The sequence below is a fragment of the Mytilus edulis genome, chromosome 12 (genome assembly GCF_963676685.1).
Source record: "Mytilus edulis chromosome 12, xbMytEdul2.2, whole genome shotgun sequence".
In the NCBI taxonomy this organism is placed as follows: Eukaryota; Metazoa; Mollusca; class Bivalvia; order Mytilida; family Mytilidae; genus Mytilus; species Mytilus edulis.
The window spans coordinates 30,240,360-30,258,277 of record NC_092355.1 but is presented as its reverse complement, the minus strand read 5'-3'; the positions used below and the strand labels follow the sequence as shown (position 1 = coordinate 30,258,277).

The window sequence follows — 17,918 nt, the reverse complement described above, 5'->3', positions numbered from 1 at the left end:
AATGGATGCAAATTATTTCCGTATTTTAATGTACAAAGAAGTTAAACTGTATCACAGGCACTAGACTTTCTGTTAATAGTAATAACATATTGACAATGGGAAGAAAAAAGTGTCCATATATATAAAAGAGTCGGTAATAAAATATTGACAATGGGAAGAAAATAGTGTCTATATATATTTATAAAAGAGTCTCTTTTATGATATATATTATATACATGCCGGACACTGTTTCTTCCCATTGACAATATTATTACTATTGACAGATTGCTTATAGCGCTTGTGGCTGTAGATAATCACATTTAACTGTAAATAATCACCAAAGGAAAATTCAACCGTGTCAACAAGTGCATCTGGGACCACAGGGACTCAGTCATGTCAGTTAGCAGATTAAAATTTTGTAATCAATATTTTTTTTATATTTCCTGTCTATTTGTATTATTTTATTAACGTATTTGACTTTGACATCACCCTTTCTTTGTTTTCTGGCAATCATGTGCAGTTTACTTTCCATATCAACGCTAACGGAAGCCGAAAATTACCCGGTTTGACGCCTGACGGTAAAAGGCACTATGATTCCTATTCTCTTAATTCAACAGGATTTGGTTCCAAAAACATATATACTGTTACAACCAAAAACCTTTAAAATTTCGATGGATAGTTCTTGTAATGGTAGATGCGTTGAATGCCCTTGACTGCCAAAACAGGTCTCGCATGGACGACTCGAACATTTAAGCCTTTGCCGGTAAACATTTATATACTATTAATATTTGCTTGGTGGCCTAGTAAAGTTGGTCAGGATCATTGGCGAAGTCACATTTATTTGCAAATTGTCTATTGCGTTCTATTGATTCAAATCTCATTTAAAAATTGATCTCTGATTTCGTTATACTATATATGAGTATAACGAAATCAGAGATTAATATTTTTAAATTAGATTGTATTGGTTCTGGTCTATGATTTAAAATAAATTATATTATTCAATGACATTCAGCCTGCATTGCTTCCACCCACTTAAAAGGTCCTTAAACTAAGGAACACTTTGTAAAAGACCTGCAGGTAGAAATATATTTCTAGGTTTGAAGGTTTGGTTATTTTTAAGGAAAATACATTAAATTTGTGTTTTACATTTTTGTGTTGTGGTCCTATCTCGAAAAGTAAGTCATGAAGGTATTGTTTGTTTCGAAAGTACGGATCAACATGTTAAAATTTCAGGGTCAAATCAATGTAATATATGCTATTTATCACAAACAAACTATCAATTTACATCAGTTGTGGCGGAAATATAAAATGTGCGTGTATGTTTATCTAGTATACTGTTTTAACTTCCGTTTGCATAACATTTTCAATTGGAAACGTGTTAAAAAGTTGATAATTCTTTAATCGTTTTACGTTCTTTTATTTCATTATCCAAGAGTGAAGTTCTCGAAAGTATTTTAAGATTCGACTTAAGTCATAGTGTATCTAAGACCAATTTTAGGATGGACTCAAGGGCGGATCCAGCCATTTTAAAAAGGGGGGTTCCTAACCAGGGGGGTCCGGGAGTTGGAACCCCTTTTTTTGGACGATCAATGCCTCAGTTGAATGGGGACATGTGGTTGGAACCCCCCTTTTGTCCTGGGTTGGGAACCCCGAAATGGCTTGATCCGCCCTGAGCTTACATCATCTGTCACGTCAATATGCAATTACTCAGTAATATTCGATGTCAATTCTCAAAACACTTCCTGCTGGAAAGCCCCTTAGAAAGTAGATTATCGATCTAATTAGAAAATAGATCTCCAACTTTGTTATGCTCATACTATTTTGAAGAGTAACAAGTATTAAATTTTCGATAATAATTATTTCTCTATTTCTTACCCGATTTATCCTTTCCCTGACCTGTTGATTATTTTTGTTAATCAGCGTGTGGTCCGTTTGATCTAAGTAACTTTACTTTTTCAACTGACTCTATATGTTATTTTATCACTGAATAAAGATGTTAGCAGTCAATATTTGTCTTATTGATAGCCATTGAAAGTTCTCTTGAAGACTGATACGCTATAATAAAATGAATCATTGAACTTAACATACTAGTATTTTTTTGCGAATAGTATATTCACAAGTCTCTCTGTGCATGTGGGCGACATCGGGAACTGACAGGCCACAAAACAAAACAAAACAGATAAAACAGAAAACAATAGTCTAAGAGTCAGCCATTGTTCTCTTTCAATTTCTTATGCATTTTTATTTTATTTATACTTATTCTACTGTTTATGCCTACTAACAGTTCAAAATAAAGCATTTTTTAAAATGAATTACAACTGCCCAAAAGCAAATTTACCACTTTGAAAACAATTGTGATGGAAATTACTTTGAAGTTGGATTTTGAAACAGACAAAAAGATCAAAATAAGATTTTAGTTTACTAGTGCAGTATTTTTGTTGTTAATGTCATAATACTGGTAATAACTTTGAATTATTAAACATAAAAATGAAATATATCAAAGAAATGCAAAAACAAATTTTAATATTAAATATTATCTGAAGTCTTTACATCACCTAAATTAAGACAACAGTAGCATACCGCTGTTCAAATACATAAATCGATAGAGAGAAAACAAAATCCTCTATGTCAGTTGTATTTTAAAAGATGTAAAAAAAATGTATCTACTTGCTAATGGGCATCAGTTAATGATCTTGTCTGCATTGATTCAACTCAAAACTATTGTCTGATCGGTTGTCAGGTGGAATTTTCGAAAATTCTTAAACATTTAAAAAAAACTCCCCATCCGAATAACAATTTAAACAATTATAGGTCCAGGTACGGTCTTCAACACGGAGTCTTGGCTCACACCGAACAGCAAGCTATAAAAGGCCCAAAAAATTACTAGTGTAAAACCATTCAAACGGAAAAACCAACGGTCTAATCTATATAAAAACGAGAAACACATATGAACTACATAAACAGACGACAACTACTGTACATCAGATTCCTGACTTAGGACAAGTGCAAACATTTGCAGCGGGATTAAACGTTTAAATGGTACCAAATCTTTTGATAGGTTGGGAAAATCATGTATTATCCTCCTAACCCAGCACAGTGGTTTTATTGCACATCCTAAAAAAGAGATAGACATCAGTTGAAAATAACATAACTCATCAGATTGATCCAAAGCAGAAAAACATCTAGCAAAAACATTAATGGCATAATAAGTAAAGATCTGGGATTATTCAGTTACTGAAAACTATTTCAAAGCCGATAACAACTATTCAAAACAACCATGGATCACAGCCATGTTTAATGTAGTTACTTGTTTAGTAAGTTTTTTTGCTAGTATTTTGATGGCTAAAATACTAAGAAATGACACATATTAAATGTCCTGGTAATTTTTTTTGTTGATAAACATTTAACAATCCAGTCATGTTTTGAAATCTATCAATTTTGAAAATTTCTGCATTTCCTAACTTTCAAACTTCCAATTCACCATACTCTTCTTTGAATAACCAACGTTTCAGAAATTAAACAAATAATGGTCTTAAAAATGAAAACATAGTCATGATAATCCTGTCCTCTAATAAAGACATTGTAGTATTTATTTTCACTTGCTTAGAATAAAATACTATAACATGTTTCACATCTAAAAGCAATGCACAATTTCATTATTTCTTAATTTGCATATTCAAAAGCCTTAAACAGGAAGTAGTCGAAAGTACAACGAAATATAATGAGCTATCAGACTTGTATGTCTGTACTACACATTATAGAAACTTTTCAAATACAAAATGTCTATCCTGGTATCTAAGACGAGTTTATTTACCATTTTTTTATTCAAAAATCAAACCTCTCGTTTCAACTTTTGAAAGCCACTATTTATATGTAGTATATACTAAATTTTCAATAATTAATTGATGTTTGTGTATGATTAATAAACACATTTCTGAATTTACAGTTGATCATTTTTTTATACTGTTTGTCGGCCATTGAACATGTTGAAGGAAGTAAAATATTCCCAATAACTGAACTTTTATATCCCACCTAGGGACATTATGTTTATCGGTCTGCACGTCCGTTCGTCCGTTCGTTCGTCTGTTCCTATTCAGGTTAAAGGGTTTTAGCCAAAGTAGCTTTTGATGAAGTCTAAGTCTAGTACACATGTTCTGTATGATATGATTATTCGAATTTAAATGCCAAATTAGAGTTTTGGCCCCCAATTTCACGGTCAATTGAACATAAAAAATAATAGTGCGAGTGGTGGCATCCGTGTACTATGGACTCATTCTTGGATTCTATATTTATATTTCGTTGTAACAGTGCATACAAAAATAATAAACTTGATTTTCATAAAATTTGTTCGTGGACGTGGTAAGAAAAGACTTTTATTGTCTGCATGATGAACCCTAAGGACCTATGCATTGACATTTTGGTCATTCTTGAATAGTTATATTACATGTATTTTTCATTAGAATCCATTATTTTGATTTGTTGACAACAATTTTGAGGCAATTTAATAACATATGTCATTTCCGTTTATAAATACAACAGCTTTGACACCATGTTCGATCCGTTACAATGATAAAATAACATCAACAATGGATTAAAAAAGAATACGTCAAATGATAAGCTTGTTATATTATCTTTAATGTCATGGTTGCAGCATGAAAATGCAATTATCAGAAACAAATGCGTCCTTTCATAATTCTATAAGAATCACCTTGTACACATTTTTAGTATGAAGCGCATCTACGCTTCTACAAAATGTGTGTTGGTCTTCGCTTTTACACCTCAATAAAATATAAAAACAAGTACGGATCTTCGACTTAGTCAAAAAGTCATTACGTGTGTGACTCACAACTATCATGTAGCAAAATAAAATGAAAAGGTTGAAACAAGCAAGACAATGTGTAGAATTGTAAAGCAGAAATACATGCATGTCTGAACAGGAGGTCACATCTGGAGGCATAAATTGTAAGTCAAAGAGATATTGGTCCAAGAATATATTTAAAAAAAAACAGAATAGACAAGTGCCGTCTCCAGTAAAACTCTACCATATTAATTAATATACATGCATAATCTGAATATAAAACAAGCAAAAACAATTATTAAAATTTTAACAATCAATGATTTTCTCAGATATTATTGTTTTAGTATCAAGTTTGCTGTTTACAGTTATCCTATTCATTATTGTAGCCAAGATAATTGTATCACATTTATAAATTGCATTCTCTATCATGTAGCTACTTACGTCTTCTGCTTATATATTGTAGTTTCAGGATAATTGACATATATGCTTATATTGGTAAAAACAATCATCATCTACTTTTTGTTATTTCATGTGGATTTAGTTTCGGTTATCTGAGACGCATCTACACACGGGGATGTAAAAAAGAAAAGAAAATATCTGGTGGAATTCAAGTATTGTCAAAGGAAACTACATGTTGAATATTCAACACACGAAATTTACTGGGAAAGAGGGTTCAACAAAAATGCTCAACATTACAAAAAAAATAGGTTTTCTGTTCTTATGAACACATGAACCTCCCTTTGCAAACGATATTGAAGTGCTTCATCAATGATTTTAATATTAAAACTGCAATATGTAAAAACATATTGATTCGATGAGACTGGCTTTAAATGTTGAAGCGACGTAAGGACCAATTAACAATTGGTTAAGACCGGATGGAAATATCTCTTTTCGTTTAAAGGGTTTATCTTCGGAAAACAAAACTTTCTGTTTTACATGAAAGATGCTGACTCGAAAATTAAGTCATGGAGGTATTTTATGTTTACATCATTCGAAAATGCGTATCAGCATGTCAAATTTTCAAGGACAAATCAATGCAAACCTGTTGTTTATTATAAAGTTAACATGCTATCAATTTACACCATTGTAACGCAAACATAGAATTCATGTATATTGATCTATAGATAATGTTTTGACTTCCGTGTGTACAACATTTCCAATTGGAAAACTGGTGCAACAAAGTTGATAATTCTTGAAAATCGTTTCACATTTGTTTTTAAAGTTATTTCACTAATTCATAATTTTGGCCCTAAAAATCTTGGTATTTTTTTTTACTGCGAAAATGTTTGTACAAAAAGACAACCACATATGATTCAATGTCTTATTGTTTAAGCTTAAACAGATATATCCACCAAATGTGTCATAAATAAAACATTTGTGACGTCATAAATATTGATGAATTTCGCTATAAAACCTGCTTTTATGTAAAAAAATTTTAGAAAGTTAGACGGTTGTTTTATGAAAACAAATTACAGTGCATGACAACGCCCCGCTTCATTTAAGATAGTTACGAAAAGAGTCTTTATGTATATACTATATTCTCAACTTTTTAACCCAAATTCCAATGAGCGAAGGGTTGCACCTCATAAATAATCAAGAAAAAAATGTCTTCAAATTGATACAACTTTAGAAAATGGACAAAAATAATATCTTTTTCTTTTTTTATACTTGTATTCTATAAATATGAAGTAGCTATGCATTTTCTCTTATTATACTTTCGTATTTTATTTCGTACTAAGCAATTATACAAACACAATACATTAATTCTAACAATTCAAATTTTAGTTTAAAAGATGCACCTTTCATGTATTGAGGTTAGTTACTATCCTCTTTTCAAGATTCATAACTTCTGCATTTTGGTGTCTTGGTTGCACATACTGTGTGTATCGTATCTTGAGCCAAGAAAATGAAATGGTGATACTATGTACAAGCTATCAGCTTACATAATATGTCATGTTAATATGCAATTATTCAGTAAAGATTCGGTGTCAATTCTCTAAACACTTCCTGCTGGAAATCCCCTTAGAAAGTAGATTGTCGATCTAGTTAGTTTATATATCTCCAACCTTGTTATGCTCATATGACTTTGACGAGTAACAGAGTTTCGATAGATCGGAATAAGAATCACATTGTTTAAGTGTTTTCAAAACGTTACACCTTTATTCAACCTAACGAATAATGGTTTTTATCTTTGTTTTCTTTGTGGTGTTGCTTACAAGTTGTAACTTATCTTTAGCCGAAGAAAAAAGGTCTTCATGGTGGAGGACATGGTGGGGTTCGTGTTGCTTAGTCTTTAGTTTAATATGTTGTTTCTTGTGTACTATGATATGTCTGTTTGTCTTTCTTTTTTAGCAATGGCGTTGTCAGTTTATTTTCAATCTATGAGTCCTTCTGGTATCTTTCGCACCTCTTGAATATATTACAGTCTAAACTAAGTACATTGAACAATTGCAAGTATACGCTTGATAAAAACTTACCTTATGATAAAACGTTTTCAAAATTTATGCAAAACAGGTATTTTTGTATGTAGATAAATCTTTTCAACTTTGATATATTGGTAAATTGCTGTCTCGATCGTTGATGTGAATCGTTAATTGTCGTTCGGCAACCCTGTGTAAAAGTTACTAAAGTTATAATCCCGTCAGCTAAGAAACGTAATGACAATGCTTTAGATAGAATATTGTTAAGGTTGCACTGTTATTCATACCTTATTTGAAAGAAGAAGTGGAAATTTAAGCAATTGTAGTACGAAAATTTATGTTGCATTTGAAGGACATTTTCTTTTTTTCTTTTCTTACATTTCCGAAATTCAAAAAAGGTAGGTTAGTGAATCAGCTCCTAAGGTCTGGTCGACAAAGAGTATGTCATGTTTTTGACTTATATTGTTACAGGGGGATGTCATAATGGCTGGAAGTCATTCTCTGACCACTGTTATTTGTTTGTTTACAAACAAATTACATGGATGAATGCTGGGGTAAGTGAACTATATATCTTCATTCAAGAATACGACTTGGTGTATTGTAAATTTGTGTATCAAACAGAAAATAAAATCCGCGGGGGAGGGTTGGTTGGGTTGGGGTCTTTGATTTTTTTACTTATGTTTAAAAGACTTAGTGCCTTTGCTTGAATATTGATCGGATTGTTGAAAAGCGGGTGTGGGAGTTTTCAAAAAATCTGAAATATATTTGAATCCGTAACGTTTAAATGCAAGTATTTGTAGAAAAATATTCAAACTGTCTGGGTAATGAATAACTATTTTAACTTGCTTTGGCTAAGTAGGCATGCGCATATGGAGAATTGGTGTATACGTCAATGAGCACTGAGCTTCATAACGACAGGAGAAATAACAATAAAAGGTATATATAGAAGTCAACATTTATTCCGCAATAGTCAGGCGTCTATACACTATGTCAGACGACTGCTTATATTGGTTTAACTTCTTGTCCTTTTATATATGGCCATTGATTACCATAATGTAATTTGTAAATTACGTATTACTTGTTATAGATTGAGTGTCATAACAGAGGCGGATATCTTGTACAGGTTGATAATAGTCACGAGGAGAGATGGTTGACGTCACAGTTGAAAGGTTTTGTAACTATTATTTAATCCTCTGCTTAGAAAGTTGTATGCAGCATTAAATACAAAAAAAAAATGTTACATATAATGCATTTAAAAGATACGCAGCCCGTATTGGTCTCTCTCTGTAAACTCTTTTGCCGTGTAATTTCTTTTCACAGTATATTAAATTGATGAATGTTTCGCTTGTATAATCTACAAGAAATAAGGTAATTGGCACTACATAAAGCTCAAAACAAACTCCGTACATGACCCTTTTACTATATTCAAAAACAAGTGTGCTAACTTTATAAAAATAGGATGCGCTATACTTTCCTGAGAGACAACTATTCTCAAATGTCCAGATGGCAAAGTTGTAGGCAAGAGTAGGCATCGTTAAACAAACTGCATACCGTATAGTATAAAACAATAAAATAACCCTACGTGAAAAATATGAAACAATTCGACCGACTAAACCATTCATTAGTTAACGTACAAAACAATTAATAAAAAAAAAATGCAACATAACATCATTTGCAGGATTCCAATTTGAGACAGGCACATACAGAATGTGCCGGGATTAACACTTTAATGTACTTTTTCGCAAACTATGAAATAATTCTGTAATTAATTTTCCAAACGCTCGAAATACTGTTAAAGTTTTTATTCACCGTTGACAAATAGATAAGCTGTAATTTATTTTAAGAACGAACTGTCTTGTAAGTTTGTTAAACATATTCTCGTTGTACTGTCATATTTCTTTAGTTGAATTATTTTCCTTGTCTTCTCCAGACGAAGTATGGCTTGGAATGAACGACATTCAGAATGAAGGTCATTGGCGTTGGTCAGATAACTCTTTTGTATCGTATACCAATTGGAGATATAGTGAACCAAATGGTGGAAGATCGGAAAACTGTGGATGTTACTGTAAAAATACCTGTTACTGGTCCAGTTTCAATTGGAATGACAGACCTTGTTCCTACCTAACAACTGGATATGTCTGTGAAAAGAAAAAATGAGCATATCTGTTAATTTGAATTGACTGTCATACCTTTATGCGTAGTTTTTTGCAACAAAATTTCAAAAAGATAATAATTATAAAACCTATGTAAGCAAGCCATATTTGTTTCTATACCGTAATGAAGTTAATAAATTAATAGGCCAATCTATTATTTACTGTTGTATTTCTACTTTTCAACTCACTCGTTAAATGTTATTTTATCACTAAATAAAGATGATAGCAGTCAACATTTGTTTTAATGATAGCCATCGAAAGTTATTTTGAAGACTACATACAATGAATTATTGATATTAACATATAGATATAAGAAGATGTGGTATGAGGGCTCAAAAGAAAACTTTCAATCAAAGTCATATTTACTAAAAGTTAACCAATATAGGTCAAAGTACTGCCTTCAAAACAGAAACAAGCTACAAAGGGCCCCGACATGGACTGGTGTAAAACCATTTAAACGGAAAACCAACAGTCTAATCTATATAAAAAAAACATGAAAAACAAGAAACGAGAAACACTTATTAACCACATCAATAGACAACAATTTCTGAATATCATATTCCTGCATTCAGCTAAGGTTAAAACAAATGCAGCGGGTTTAAACGTTTTAATAGGTATCAACCTTCAAACTTATTTGAAACAAAAGTGTAACAACACAGCATAAAACACAATATAACAACATAGAAATACTTATTTGCGAATAGTACATTCACAAGTATCTCAGTGCGTGTGGCCGACATCTGAAATTGACAGGCCACAAAAACAGACAAAACATAAAACAATACTTTAGAAGTTTATTTTGCCAAAAAGTCAAAAGAGGGGGGAAAACGCCAAATATCCCGTCTACTACACCCCTGATACTCTCTGTGTTTTGAAATTGCAGTTGTAAATTGTAGTTTAAGAACTTTGAACAGATAGTTGGAAAGATAGATCTCGATATGCTGATAAAGTTAAAAGAAGAACATATTTGAACTTTTTTTACTTGCATCATCAGTAAGGCTATATAAAAAAGAAGATGTGGTATGATTGCAAATGAGACAACTGTCCACAAGAGAGCAAAATGACACAGACATTAACAACTATAGGTCACCGTACGGCCTTCAACAATGAGCAAACCCATACCGCATAGTCAGCTATAAAAGGCCCCGATATGACGATGTAAAACAATTCAAACGAGAAAACTAACGGCCTTATTTATATAACAAGAGTGCACACACTGAAATGTCTCGCCTTCTTTACTTATCATTGATATAATGTTGATAATCCTAAATATCAAGCTTTATTACAACTGTCACATAAACTTAACATTAACGAAGAAAATTAAACATTGACCAATGAACCATGAAAATGCCAGGCAGGTGCAGCTAACAATTCTTCCATACAACAAATATAGTTGACCAATTTCTTAAAGTTTAAGTAAAACCGACCAAGACACAAAAACGTAACACTTAGCAATGTACCTTAAAAATGAGGTCAAGGTCAAATAAAACCTGCGCTACTGACATATTGATCATGAAATATTTCCATACAATAAATATAGTTGACCTATTGCATATAGTATTAGAAAAAAAGACCAAAACTCAAAAACTTAACTTTGACCAATAAACCATGAAAATGAGGTCAAGGTCAGATGACACCTACCAGCTAGACATGTTCACCTTACAATCATTCCATACACCAAATATAGTAGACCTATTGCATACAGTATAAGAAAAACAGACCAAAACACAAAAACATAACTATAACCACTGAACCATGAACATGAGGTTAAGGTCAGATGACACCTGCCAGTTGGACATGTACACATTACAGTCATTCCATACACCGAATATACTAGACCTATTGCTTATAGTATCAGAGATATGGACTTGACCACCAAAACTTAACCTTGTTCACTGATCCATGAAATGAGATCAAGCGAAAACTGTTTGACAGGCATGAGGACCTTGCAAGGTACGCACATAACAAATATAGTTATCTTATTACTTATAATAAGAGAGAATTTAACATTACAAAAAAAATTAACTTTATTTTCAAGTAGTCACTGAATCATGAAAATGAGGTCAAGGACATTGGACACGGAAACTTCGTATCATGAGGCATCCATATAAAAAGTATGAAGCATCCAGGTCTTCTACCTTCTAACATATAAAGCTTTTAAGATGTTAGCTAACACCGCCGCCACCGCCGCCGCCGTAGCCGCAGCCGCCGGATCACTATCCCTATGTCGAGCTTTCTGCAACAAAAGTTGCAGGCTCGACAAAAAAAAAAGAACCAAAAACAAATATGTAACACATAAACAAACGACAACCATTGAATTGCAGGCTCCTGACTTGGGACAGGCACATACATAAATAATGTGGCGGGGTTAAACATGTTAGCGGGATCCCAATCCTCACCCTAGCCTGGGACAGTGGTATAACAGTACAACATAAGAACGAACTATACAAATCATTTAAAAAGGCTTACCTCATCAGATGGACAAACATACAGGTGGAGTACATCCCGACAACAAAAAGACACTAGGAACGGATCTGAGAGTGCTCGCAGTTATCTGACAGCTAGTTCAAAGCCACTAACAACTAATAAAAAAAATCATGCATCTAAGACTAAACTATCAACCCGTACCATCTATGCATGACATTCATGTTTTCTATAGAAGTGTAGTCAGTGGTGCACCGGTGAACTATTAATAGTTTTATAAAACATTTATTTTTCAATAAGATTTTATCTTCTAGAGGCGTCCGCCACCTAGACCCTCGGCTTAAATTTTATTTTTCAGTGATATTCCACTGAAAAAACTAGCTCCAGTAATAAGTATTATATTGATGTTTTGGGAGGCGATTTTCCTTATATGGAACTTGTTCCAGTAATCAAGATCTAGCAGACTAAGCAGTGCTTTACGACCATGGTCATTTTATTAAGAATTTGAATAAGATGGCTTTTGTTTTAATAGCATCAGTATAAAATGAAAATAAGAATATAATAAAGTGCTCTCGACCAATGAAATCGTAGGATTTGGTGTTTCTCAATTTTTAAGAGTGAATGAAATCTTGTTCTTCTTAAGGGATTATCTTATTGTCTTTGCCCTCTTACAGTTCAGAACAAAGCTTTTCCTTAATTGATGAGTTAAAACTGCTCCACAGCAAATTTATCACCTTGAAAGAATTTGTGATTGAAACTTACTTTAAGATGGATTTTAAAACAGACCAACAAACCAAATTAAGATTTTATTTTACTAGTGCAGTATTTTATTGTTGCATTGGTACCGTTAACTTTATCATGATACTATTAATAACAACTTCAAAAAACTATACAAAAAATAAACCATATTAAAGAAATACAAAGAAAAGAAATTGTTAAAATGTAATATAATCTAGCTTATACTCTTTCAAAAACTTAGATAACTGGGTCAGCGGTTAGTGAGAGTAGACATTTCCGGTATTAAAATTTAACAGGAATTAAGTAAAACTTTAGAATATATATTTTAAACATTAAAAGGCATTCTATTCGAACATTACCCTAACGTAGTGAGGAAGTATTTGATGCAAAGGCATGGACCAAAATATTTTCCGTTTAATACTTCTTTAAAAAAAGATTTTGTACAAAATAATGATAAAAATAGCATCAGATTGATACCAAACAGAAAAACATATATATCAATAAAATTAAAGGCACACAAAGTACAGATCTGATAGTAATTAGTTACTTAAAACTAGCTCAAATTAAGTCAACAACAATATTAAAAAACAATCATGCACCAACTTCTGGTTTGATTTAGTACTGGTTACATAAGTTCTTTTCTGGTATTTTGACTATAAGATACTAACAAATGACACATATTAAATGTCCTGGCAAAATATTTTTTTTGATAAACATTTAACATTCTAGTTAATGTTTCGGAATCTATCAATTTGGAAGATTTCTGCATTTTTTTTTTAACTTTCTAACTTCCAATCTATCACACCCTTCTTAAAATAATCAACACTTCAGAAAGTAAACAAATAGTTTTCTTACAAATTGAATCATAATCAATATTATATTCCTTTGATAAAGACATTGTAGTATTTATGACAGCCAATAACCTTCAAAATTTCGATTGGTACTTATTGTAGTGATAGATGCTTTGAATGTCCATGACTACCAAAAAAGATCTCGAACATTAGGAGCTTTGATAAACATTTACATATGTACAGCTAACAATTCTTCCATAATAACAGATATAGTTGACCTATTGCTTAAAATTTAAGAAAAACAGACCAAAACACAAAAACTTAACACTGAGCAATGAAACGAGAAAATAAGGTCTAGGTCAAATAAAATCTGCGGGACTGACATATAGGTCATAAAATATTTTCATACACCAAATATAGTTGACCTATTGCATATACTGTGGATTCATTTATTTTCGTGGGTACCAATGTTCGTGGTTTGAGGAAAACTTGCATATTCGTGGATGTTTAGTTTCTTGGTTTTGACAAAGTATGCCTATATTCCTTTAGAAAATTTGCAATTCGTTGAATATTTGAATTCGTGGTTTCCCGGTACCCACGAAATCCACGAAAATTGGTATCCAACGAATATTAATGAATCCACAGTAGTATAAGAAAAAAGACCAAACTCAAAAACTTAACTTTGACCAGTGAACCATGAAAATGTGGTCAAGGTCAGATGACACCTGCCAGCTAGACATGTACACCTTACAATCATCCCATACACTAGATATAGTAGACCTAATGCATACAGTATAAGAATTTGTTTTTTACTGATAACCACTGAAACACGAAAAGGAGGTCAAGGTCAGATGAGACCTGTCCGTTTGACATGTACACCTTACAGTGCTTCCATATACCGAATATACTAGACGTATTGCTTATAGTATCTGAGATAAGACTTGACCACCAAAACTTTACCTTGTTCACTGATCCATGAAATGAGGTCGAGGTCAAGTCTGACGGGCATGAAGACCTTGCAAGAGACGCACATACCAAATAGAGTTATCCTATTACTTATAATAAGAGGGAGTTTAACATTACAAAAATTCTTAACTTTTTTCTCAAGTAGTCACTGAATCATGAAAATGAGGTCAAGGACATTGGACATGTGACTGACAGAAACTTCGTAACATGAGGCATCTATATACTAGGTATGTAGCATCCAGGTCTTCCACTTTCTAAAATATAAAGCTTTTAAAAAGTTAGCTAACACCGCCGTAGCTGCCGCCGCCGGATTACTATCCCTATGTCGAGCTTTCTTCTCAACAACAAAAAAGATATCTAGTGGCCGCAGGCGTCTATATAATATGTCAAGATTTCTTGGGCGACTGGTTATAATGGTTTAATTTCTGTCCTTTTAAATATGACCATTAATTATCATAATTTTTAACAACGTTTTACTTGTTTTAAACTGATTGTCAAAATAAAGGCAGGTATATTGTTAATGTTGATAATGGTCAAGAGGAGACATGGCTGAAGTCAGAGTTGAAAAGTATTGTAACCATTATCTAATCATTTACTCAGAAACTGTGTGAAAACATATGTTAAACAGATACGCAACCCGTGTTTGGAGATTGCCCCTCTCTGTAAACCCTTTTGCCGTGTACTGTTTTCACAGTATACATAATTGGGTGTTTTTCTTGTATAATCTTAATAAAATAAGACAATTTGGCACTGCATAAAGTTCAAAACAATCTACGGACATGGGCCTTTTATCATATTTAAGAACAAGTATGCTACCACTCTATGAAAATAAGATGTGTTATGATTGCCACAAAGACAACTTTTCACAATACCGAATAGTCCTGTTGGTTTAACTGTAAGCAACTATAGGTTATCGTTGAACAACTCTCTATCGTATAGATAGCAGTAACATAATCAAACATGACAAATATAAAACAATTCGGCCGACGGAATCATTTATGGGCTTACGTACAAAACAATTAACGAAAATAAATATGCAACATATCATCACTCACTCAAATGCAGGCTAATGATTAGAGACAGTCACATACAGTATTTGCCGGGATTAACACTCGTATGTATATTTTTGCAAACTATGAAATAATTCTGTATTTATTTGTCCATCGACAATCCTCGAACTACTATTATTGAAGCTGTATTGTGTTTTAAGAAAGAACTGTAAGTTTGTAAAACATATTCTTGTTCTACTGTCATATTTGTTTAGTTGAACTGTTTTCTTTGTACTCTTCAGACGAAGTATGGCTTGGAATGGATGACACTCAGAATGAAGGACATTGGCGTTGGTCTAACAAATCTATTGTGTCGTATACTAATTGGAGATATAGTGAACCAAATGGTGGAAGATCGGAAAACTGTGGATGCTACTGTAAAATTCCTGTTACTGGACTAGTTTCGATTGGAATGACAGACCTTGTTCGTACCTAACAACTGGATATGTCTCCCTTGGATCCGCCAATGTACGTTTACTTTTTAACTGACTCTTTATGTATGTTATTTTATCACTGAATAAAGATGAACACAGTCAACATTTTTTTTATTGATAAACATTGATAGTTCTCTTGGGGACTATCTATTAATACAATGGACCATTGAGCTAATAGATATAAGAAGATGTGGTATGAGTAAAAATGAGACATGTACATCTCTCCATCCGAGTCATAATTTGTAAAATTAAAATTTTATAGGTCAAGGTACGATCTTCAACACGAACCCTTGGACTACACTGAACAGCAAGCTATACAGTGCCCAAAATGACTAGTGTAAAGCAATTCAAAAAGGAAAACCAACGGTCTTATCTATGTAAAAAATTTGTAAGGGTTCCACGGAACCCAGTGTCTCGCCTACTCTTTCTGTTTATCGCAAGCTCAACAAAAATGAGGAAACAAATCAATAAAATATTCCTGTTGATACTATCTTTTGATTGTAAGAAGCTTCTGTCCAAGTTTGGTAAAAATCCAGGATAGTTTATGTAATAAATGTTTAACAAATTTAACTGCACACTGAATGTAATGTTAACTAGAAGAAAACAAAATTTCCTTCTAGATACAAGCTTCTTTCCAAGTTTGGTGCAAATCTAAAATAGTATAAGAAAGTTATTAAAATTTTAAAAAGTTAAACCAGAGTGAATGTGTTGTTTCGCAGCAAATCTAAGTCACTTTAAAAGTAAAATACAAAAAAATCGATTTATTTTTTTACAAAATTTCCTTCTAGATACTAGCTTTTGATCATAAACAAGCTTCTGTCCAAGTTTGGTACAAATCCAAAATAGTATAAGAAAGTTATTAAAATTTAAAAAGTTTAACCACAGAGTGAATGTATTGTTTCCTGGCAGAAAATCTAAGTCCATTTAAAAGTAAAATACAGAAAAATGGATTTATTTTTTACAAAATTTACTTCTGGATACTATCTTATGATCATAAACAATCTTCTGTCCAAGTTTGGTACCAACCCAGGATAGTTTAAGAAAGTTATTAAAATTTTAAAAACTTTAACCACAGAGTGAATGTAATATTTCCCGGCAGAAAAACTAAGTCCATTTATAAGTAAAATACGGAAAAAATGGAATTTTATTTTTACAAAATTTACTTCTGGATACTATCTTTTGATCATAAACAAGCCTCTGTCCAAGTTTGGTAGAAATCCATGATCGTTTGAGAAAGTTATTCAAATTTCAAAAACTTTAACCAGAGTGAATATTTGTGGACGCCGCCGCCGCCGCCGACGACGACGGAATGTAGGATCGCTTCGTCTCGCTTTTTCGACTAAAGTCGAAGGCTCGACAAAAACGAGAAACGATAAACACTTATGAACCACATCAATAAACGACAATCACTGAACTACAGGTTCCTGACTTAATCTAAACTTTCATTTATATACTTACTGTGGAATAGGAGTAGACTGAAAAGTCTCTCTCTGTGTGTGGGCAACTGTTGAACTTTTAGTTTGTCATTGAATACTTTCATTTTCATGATATGTTTATTTTGTTTTTGCCAAAAAGTCTAGAGGGGACAAAAACAAATATCTCCTACTCCCTTGATACTCTCTGTATATTGAAATTGTGTTTTTAAACCGGAGTTTGGAGAATTTTTAACAATAGTATGTTTGAAACATGGATAGATATGCAATCGTCATACAAATGAGTAAACATCTGATTAACTTCACTGAAAACATGTATAGTGTTACCGTACTCCTATAGCTCACATGCAGTAGAATAGACGTTAAGTGCTATGATCGTTTTCTTGGGATAAGTTGCTGATAAGGAATATACTATTCAGCTTTTATCACCTTCCCAAAATAAGAATGATAGAAAATGGTGAACAATTTACCAAACATGTTGGAGAAATAAAACTTTTTGCAATATTTTGAGGAATTTGCATAGAAAACAACATAATGGAAGATTAAAACCAACTTGATTCATTCAGGGTAGGCTTCAATAAATTCTTCTTCCAGTTTGATGTACAGGCTTCCTCAGCAAACACAAGTTATTTTATAGCCTTAGTGGTGTTGACAACACTTTGATGTTGTGATTGGATTTTTTTTCTGATAGCCGTCTCATAATTTAGACACAATACATTTTTTAAATTGTATC

General features: G+C 32.5%; 1 protein-coding gene across 1 annotated transcript; it reads left to right on the top strand.

The window, feature by feature from the left end:
- The first annotated feature begins 6,825 nt into the window (after nucleotides 1–6,825).
- On the top strand, nucleotides 6,826–9,583 carry LOC139498212 (perlucin-like protein). The gene is made up of 4 exons (XM_071286566.1): nucleotides 6,826–7,052; nucleotides 7,669–7,751; nucleotides 8,285–8,366; nucleotides 9,128–9,583. The coding sequence occupies exons 1-4, from the start codon at nucleotides 6,956–6,958 to the stop codon at nucleotides 9,352–9,354; spliced, it is 489 nt and encodes a 162-aa protein (XP_071142667.1). The 5' UTR covers nucleotides 6,826–6,955; the 3' UTR covers nucleotides 9,355–9,583.
- Nucleotides 9,584–17,918: the final 8,335 nt, after the last annotated feature.